The sequence below is a fragment of the Trachinotus anak genome, unplaced genomic scaffold (assembly GCF_046630095.1).
Source record: "Trachinotus anak isolate AG129_WGS33_773 ecotype Australia unplaced genomic scaffold, CSIRO_AGI_Tana_v1 ptg000031l, whole genome shotgun sequence".
In the NCBI taxonomy this organism is placed as follows: Eukaryota; Metazoa; Chordata; class Actinopteri; order Carangiformes; family Carangidae; genus Trachinotus; species Trachinotus anak.
In genome coordinates, this window is record NW_027273882.1 from 9,433,479 (window position 1) to 9,441,239 (window position 7,761).

A 7,761-nucleotide genomic window follows, 5' to 3' on the forward strand; every position below is an offset into this window, starting at 1 on the left:
TTAATGTGGAATTTGCTGGTCCTAATTGATAAATTGATAAGGTGAGTCATACAGAGCTGTATTTCTTAATGAAATAGGCATCCATTTTTGTTTCATCAACCTCTTGGTTATCAAAGGATATAAGGCCTGGAGGCTGGGCGTCCCCGCCTGCTGAGGATGTTAGTCATAAATGTCTTGATTGATTAGTTTGGTGTTGCTGCCAGTTTCTCAGATAGATCCTTTTTGATCATGAAGCTTTTCTCACATCTCACATTTTCTCTGTTTGCAGATCGAGAAAGGATCGCCCTGGGAACGGAAGATGGTCTGTTTGTGGTCGAGGTCACCAGAGATGGTGAGATGGACAATTGAATCTTCGGATCAAACTCCTGTTAAAGCTAAAAATCATGTCTAAACTTAGGGTGAGGCAGCAGATAAAACCACACGTAGCTTGAGGCTTAAGTGTAGATTTTACCCTGATATGGAGTCTGTATCATTTAAAAAGTGTTTTTATTAGCAGGGTTGAATAGTGAAAATGGACCATCTATAGTCCACGTTCTTTTCTTTTTCCAGGCTGAGAAACATCATGTCTAACTTTTTCTATGTAGTAGACAAGTAACCTGTCTCTCTCCTCAGTGATTGTCCGAGCAGTCGACAGTAAGAAGGTCTATCAGATTGATTTGATCCCAAAGGAGAAAATCATCGTTCTGCTCTGCGGTCGGAACCGTCAGGTCCACCTTCATTCTTGGGGAGTCCTGGAGGGTGCAGAGTCTGCCTTTGACATCAAGATGACAGAGACCAAAGGCTGCCAAGCTCTGACCACAGGGGTGCTCCGACCTGGAGGCCCTGCTTGCCTGCTGGCTGCTGTCAAACGCCAGGTCAGTCACCTGAAATCCACAGCTCTGTTTCTATGGTTCTGGTTCTGGTTCTCTTCCTGTCCTGAAGCTCCTCGTCTGATTGCACCCCCTTCAGGTTCAGTGCTACGAGATCACTCCAGTGAGGCCTTACCATAAGAGGCTGTGGGAGGTTCAGGCTCCAGGTGTGGTGCAGTGGTTGGGTATGGTCAGGGAGCGACTGTGCGTCGGGTATCCTTCAGGTTTCGCTCTGCTGGCCCTGCAGGGAGAGTCGTCCCCCATCAGCCTGGTGAACCCTGCTGACCCATCGCTGGCCTTCCTATCCCAGCAGCCGCTGGACGCCCTGCACGCCCTGGAGGTTGGGTCTGGCGAGCTGCTGCTCTGCTTCAGCCAGCTCGGCATCTACGTTGACGGACAGGGCCGCCGGTCTCGAACCCAGGAGCTGATGTGGCCCGCCACGCCACTTGCATGTAGTATGTTACTCCTGTTGATACTGATGTCATCATGGAAGAGAAAGTACATATACAACAGCTCAGACAGGTGAAGCTGGTAGTCAGGTGAGTTCAGACAGGTGAAGCTGGTAGTCAGGTGAGTTCAGACAGGTGAAGCAGCTGGTAGTCAGGTGAGTTCAGGCAGGTGCAGATGGATGTAAGCAACAGGTGTGTATGTAAATGGGTAAATAGGTGTGAAACGTGTCTCTCCAGGTTCTAACTCGTCCCACCTGACGGTCTACAGTGAATATGGAGTTGATGTCTTCGATATTCACACCACGGAGTGGGTTCAGACCATCTCCCTCCGCAAGGTAACCAATCTCTGCACAGCACACCCAGGAACCAGCCAATCACATTTAGGACTAACTGAGGACCTTGATCCGTGTCTATCCTCAGATCAGACCTCTGAATGTTGAAGGGACGTTAAACTTGCTGAGTTCAGAACCTCCTCGTCTGATTTACTTCAGCAACACCTCATCAGGTAACACCCCCACACAACTGAACCCACACACACCTGAACCTGAACCCTCACACACCTGAACCCACAAACTGGTCTGAACTAGTGGATGTGGCTGAGTAGGTACAGCGGGTCATCCACAAATCAGAAGGTTGTTGGTTCAATTCCCACCCCTTCCAGTCCACATGGGCGAGATACTAAAGTGCAGATTGCCCCCGACAACAGCACTGTATGAACGTGTGAGTGGGTGAATGTGTGTATATGGATGAATGTGGTAAACAGTTTAAAGCATTTTGAGCGGTCGATAACACAAGAGAAGAAATCTGTTGTTAAATCTGAATCCAGGCACACACCTGGATACTAACACTACACTTTGACAGCTCTGAAGCTAATGTCTCTCTACCTGTCTGTCCTCAGAGGGTGACCTCACCATCCCAGAGACGTCCGACCACAGCAGGAAGTTGATGGTTCGAACTCGCAGCAAGAGAAAGTTTCTCTTCAAGGTTCCTGAGGAGGAGCGACTTCAGCAGAGGAGGTGACTCTGCAAAATATCAAAGTGACTCAGCAAAATAATGAAAGTGACTCAGCAAAATAAAACAGATTATTTGTGTGTGTGTGTGTGTGTGTGTGTGTGTGTGTGTGTGTGTGTGTGTGTGTGTGTGTGTGTGTGTGTGTGTGTGTGTGTGTGTGTGTGTGTGTTTCCAGGGAGATGCTGAGGGACCCAGAGCTGAGATCAAAGATGATCTCTAACCCGACCAACTTCAACCACGTAGCTCACATGGGACCAGGAGACGGGATGCAGGTCCTGATGGACCTCCCTCTGGTAACTCCTCCTCCGTAGATCACCTCCTCATGCCGGCATGTTCTCCTCCTTCACGTCCTTCCCCTCTGACAGCTCTGTTCATCGCACTGACTCCTCCTCTCTTCTCTCCTCCTCCTCCCCCTGTCTCACCTTCCTCACCCCCTCCTCCTCCTTCCCCTCCCTGATTGTTCAGGTTGGTGATGTCACCTCCCCCTCCCCCTCTCCCTCCCCCTCCTCCTCCTCGTCCCGTCACAACCTCATCTCTCCCCCCTCCAACTTTGAGCACGTCTATCACATGACGTTGGCGTCGGCCGGTGCCTTCTTGCAGAAAGACGCCTCCTCTTCCTCCTCCTCCCAGCAAAGCCTACTGCAGCCTTCCTCCTCCTCCTCCTCTCCCTCCACCTCCTCTCTGGGAAGGGTAGGCCAGCTTCTCTCTATCTCCCTCACCCCTGCTCACTCTCCTCCCCGGCTCTTTCCTCTCCTGCCTGGTCAGCTCTTTGTAAACCTCCATCAGGTTCATGCTGCGTTCATGTCAGGTGTGACGACTCCTCAGGTTCATCACCTGAGTTGGTCACATGATGCTTTAAAGACTGTGGGATGATGACATCATGTGACCCACCTCATCATGGTTCACAGCCCACACCTGAATGCAGCAGTGTGTGGGCGAGAGAAAGGCAGTGTGTCAGCTCTCAGGTGAGACAGGTGTGCTGAAGGTCAGGGTAACAGTGTGAAACAGGCCTGAGGAGCTGAGTCTTAATCATGTCGTCGTCGTCGTCGTCGTCATCATTGTGATCGTAGCACCAGATGTGAAATCCAGAACTGTGAAACAACAGTGTCCCGGTGTGCTCCTGTCACGTGAACACAGGGTCAGGTGAGGGTGGAGCTAAAAGGACAGGAACTGACTGTGAGAGGGTTGGATTCTTTTCAGCTGATGGTCATTTTATGGTATTGATTAGTCTGTTGGTTGTTTCCAGATTAATCAATTGATTGTTTGATCAGTGTGAGTTTAAATGTCGTCTAGTAGCTGTTTTGGTATCTCACCTGTGATCCAGTCACCTGCAGACTGATCTGTGTCCTCTGTAGGTTCGGTAACTGGAGGTAATTTAATCAGACCTGTTCCTGTGCTTTCACCCCACTGCCTTCATTCTCTGTCACCAAAGGGCCTTCAACCTGAGGTCTCTGAAGTCCTGCTCCCTCTGTAGTACGGCCTCAGGAACTACATATCCCACGAGTCTTAGCAACAGAAACACAGATTTCAAACAAAATGACAGCTGCTCTGTTTTGCGTTTCTGTGGGGGCAGGGCTTTGTATGACCACAGGGGGGCACCACAGACTGGCTTCAGTCAGTCCTCAGAGGCGTCAGCCTGTGAGTCCTGTGTGTGTGTTCACTGTTTGATTTGGTGTGTGTGCAGAGTGTGATGCCTTCCTCTCAGGACGACTCTGTTAAAGATAAGCCCCGCCCCCTGTCCAGCATCTCCCGGCACCAGAGAAGCAAGACGCACATCACCCGTACAGCTTCTGGTAAACACACCTGTACACACACATCACCTGCAAACCTTCAGGTAAACACACCTGTACACACACATCACCCGTACAGCTTCTGGTAAACACACCTGTACGCACACATCACATTCAAAGCTTCAGGTTAACACACCCGTACGGTTCTGTAGCAAAACAGGTTTTGACTTATTTTGAAATCATCGGTTGATTGTCCTCTGTCCTCAATGATGTCATCTGAAATCTGTGTTTCTATTGGTTCAGATTTTGGGGGAGCAGCATCGTCTCGTGCCATCTCTGAACCAGACCAGGACCTGGACCGAGAGGTAAACCCCCCCCCCCCCCCGGATGTGTGAAGTGTGCCTGTCCATAGTGAGTGTTGATAAACACTGGTCAGACTGGTTTGGTTCCTTCAGTCCACAGTGAAAGACAGAAACCAGATTCTGATGTGGACTAATCAGCCCGACCCAGACCAGGTGTCAGCCCGGTCAGACTCTGGTGGCTTGTGATGTAATAAGCCGTGTGTGATGTAATAATGTGATGTTTTGTTACATTTTAGTCTTGTTTATGTCAAAAAAAAATTTCATTGATGAACTTAACACTGATGTGGAACGAACCAGAACCAGAACCTGTGGATGAGTTTTAATGTGGCCCAAATAAACTGAATTACAGCTCAAAGTGACCCTCTCTCTCTCTCTCTCTCTCTCTCTCTCTCTCTCTCTCTCTCTCTCTCTCTCTCTCTCTCTCTCACTCTCACTCTCTCACTCTCACTCTCTCTCTCACTCTCTCTCTCTCTCTGTCTCTCTCTCTCTCTCTCTCCATGTGTTGTGAATGTCTTTTGCCCAGCCGGACTCGGACTCCACTAAACACTCGACCCCCTCCAACAGCTCCAACCCCAGCAGCCCCCCCAGCCCCAACTCCCCCCACCGCAGCCAGCTCACCCTGGATGGCCTGGACTCTGAGCCCTGAGGCCCCACCCCTGTGCACCTGAGCGGCTGAATGAGCCAATCAGATTGCAGACTGAGAGTTTAGATTTTACTTTGATGATTTTATTGTGGCGGGGTGGGTCTGAGCTTCCTGCTGCTTTTATGTTGTTGGATTTTACCTGCTGGGAAGCCCCGCCCCCTGGTTTTAACCCTGCCCCTGCTGATGGCTGCTGTGTGTTTGACCTTTATTCTGATTGATCTCTGTGGGACCAGTCACCTGCTCTTCTTCTTCATTAAAGAACTTCCTGTTGAACTTCCTTTAGCGGGCTGTTAGCCACTGAGATAACTGGCTAACTTCCTGACAGACGGGAGGTCTCACTCTGATGGAAAAACACTGTATGAATTAATTTTAAAGTTTTGTTAAAGTTGCACATCATCTTCATCGTTGTTGTAGCAAAAAATAATCTTTGATTTTGTGTAAGTGATGATCTTTCCTGTTGCACCCCTCCCTCATGACCTCACCCTCTGACATCAGAGCTCAGGTGGGGTCGGGTGAGAGGGGTCACACCTGAACACTACTGCTCTGTTTCTTCCAGAATCACCAGTTAAAGAATCTTTGTAACTAAAACCTGTTAGCAGCCAAACAGAAACACAATAAAAGAATCTGAAGAGAATCTCAGCAGTCTCTGTGTCTGAGGAGGGACACCTGGACAGGTGAACACCTGGGCAGGTGATGTTTAGATGAGTGTAACTGTTTTAATGTTTCCTCACTGACAGAAAAGAAACATCTACACCAAACGAAAGACACATGATCCAAACTGAATAAATGAACTTCCTGTTGTTAATGTGGTCACAGTGTTGATTCATGACCAAAACATCATGTCACAGTCAACTTGACCTTTGACCTTTTGAATATAAAATGTATAGTGTGTGGGGGTTGTTCTCCACCAGACCTCATGGTGTTTTTGTCATATTTAATTCAGAGCAGATTTCAGGTCAGACTCCAGGCTCCACATTAATAATTCATTTATCCCTCAGTCGTGCCTGACAGGTCAATGAATTATTAATGGGGGGGGGGGGCGCGCCTCTGCTTGTTTACACACTCAGGTTCAGCCAATCGGTGGCCAGATGAGAGCAGGGAGACAGCAGAGCCAATCAGAGGGCAGAACAGGAATCAGTTCATTCTGTGTGAAGAAAAACAGTCACATGTTTCTGAAGGTTTCAACCACAGCTCCTGGTCTTCCTTACAGGATGGAGCATCTCTAAATGTGTATGTGGACCTTAAAGACCTGGTTCTGTTTTCAGTCTGAAAGTAAAAGAGCTTAACACGGAGGATGATGATGATGAAGAGCAGCAGTAGCTGTACAGAAAGCCACAGTTTTACTCTCAGAAGAAGAAGAAGAAAGGCCTGGTCCATCCACAAGGGTTCAGACTCTGAGGCTCTGTCAGGTCCTGAGGCCTGGACCACAAATCAGGTTCAACAAACCCTGGTTCACTCTCTTACCTGGTTTAACTGAACCTCACATCGTCCTGATCCCCTGGATCGTGAAGCTGTTATCACCTGGTTCAGTTAACTCTAGTTTACCTGTCCAGGTAAACCAGGAGTTCATGTGGAAGAGGATGAGTTTTTATTATGAATCATCATCATCATCAGAACCATGAATAAAGTATTAATATGATCTGAGAAGAAACCTCTAAGAACTGCAGGTGAGTTCTGTTATAGTGATGTCATCAGGTGAAATTCTGCAGGTGAAAACATGATCACATGACCAGAATAAAAACAGTAGAAATAATGTATTGATTAAAGTCAGACTGAGGATCAGAGGCTGAATTGTTGTGAAATTTCTTGGATCCTGTGGATGAAAGAATCTGTGTCCAGTTCAGATGAAGCTCTAATAGTTCTGATGGAGTTATTTAGTGATAAACTCTCCTCTGTTTGTTAGAAGCTGTTTTAAAACCAGAGTGGACACATGGAAAGACTCCGACAGCAGAACATCAACTGATCCATACAAACATCTGCTGATCTTTATTATTAGACTTTATTCTCAACTCTCTTGTCCCTGTCAGGACCCTGTAGACATGATGACTCAGATTTTCCAGGTATCTGAGTGGTCAGTGGTTTGGCTGTTGACAGGTCAGGAGTTCAGCATCAGTTACCATGGTGATTTACTGAACTGAACACCAAAGTTAAACCTGATGTTACCTGGATGACCTCAGATTCTGCTTCATAGAACAGGACTCAGGTGAGACAGTCTGCCCCATATTAACTGACCATCAGGACTGTGGCTTTGTTTTTCTTGTTAACATTTACTTTCTTTCATTTTACATAAAGTTTGTATCTTTGTATCATTTTCTACCCCCCCCCCCCCCACACACACACTCTCCCCAACTTCCTGTTGGCGTCTTCTGCTTTCTCAGAATCAGAACACATAAAGCTGCAGCAGAGTTGATCATGTGATGAACAGGTTGAAAATAAAAGTTCATTTAACTCCGTTTACAATTAATCTGTTCAATAATCAGCTGTTAATGAACGGTTTAATTAACCAGCAGTTCAGGTTTGTAACGTGGCCTTTAAATCAAAGTTTCAACACGTCTGAGCCGACATGAAGAAAACACACGTTGTAACCCTCATGTGGACTGTTCTCACTGCTGGCCTCTGGAACAGCCAGTTTCTGCAACAACTTCTTCCCCCTTGCTATCAGGTTGCTGAACACTCGGTAATCCCCCCACCTACTGACACACACACACACACACACAT

At 47.7% G+C, this 7,761-nt stretch overlaps 1 protein-coding gene across 8 annotated transcripts in view; it reads left to right on the forward strand.

The window, feature by feature from the left end:
• Nucleotides 1-5,677, forward strand: part of cdc42bpb (CDC42 binding protein kinase beta (DMPK-like)) — a 33,613-nt gene extending 27,936 nt beyond the window's left edge. For 5 of the 8 annotated variants that reach the window (XM_071467381.1, XM_071467387.1, XM_071467384.1 and 2 more), the window contains 11 exons: nucleotides 269-331; nucleotides 613-854; nucleotides 949-1,303; nucleotides 1,535-1,632; nucleotides 1,718-1,802; nucleotides 2,196-2,313; nucleotides 2,484-2,601; nucleotides 2,774-2,998; nucleotides 3,993-4,101; nucleotides 4,342-4,403; nucleotides 4,924-5,677. In XM_071467381.1, the coding sequence (XP_071323482.1) occupies nucleotides 269-331; nucleotides 613-854; nucleotides 949-1,303; nucleotides 1,535-1,632; nucleotides 1,718-1,802; nucleotides 2,196-2,313; nucleotides 2,484-2,601; nucleotides 2,774-2,998; nucleotides 3,993-4,101; nucleotides 4,342-4,403; nucleotides 4,924-5,046 (1,598 nt within the window). In that variant the 3' untranslated portion in view covers nucleotides 5,047-5,677. Of the gene's footprint in view, nucleotides 1-268; nucleotides 332-612; nucleotides 855-948; nucleotides 1,304-1,534; nucleotides 1,633-1,717; nucleotides 1,803-2,195; nucleotides 2,418-2,483; nucleotides 2,602-2,773; nucleotides 2,999-3,992; nucleotides 4,102-4,341; nucleotides 4,404-4,923 lie in introns of those variants that run through there. The other 3 variants (XM_071467386.1, XM_071467388.1, XR_011686446.1) reach the window with 2 other exon arrangements.
• The last annotated feature ends 2,084 nt before the right edge of the window (nucleotides 5,678-7,761 follow it).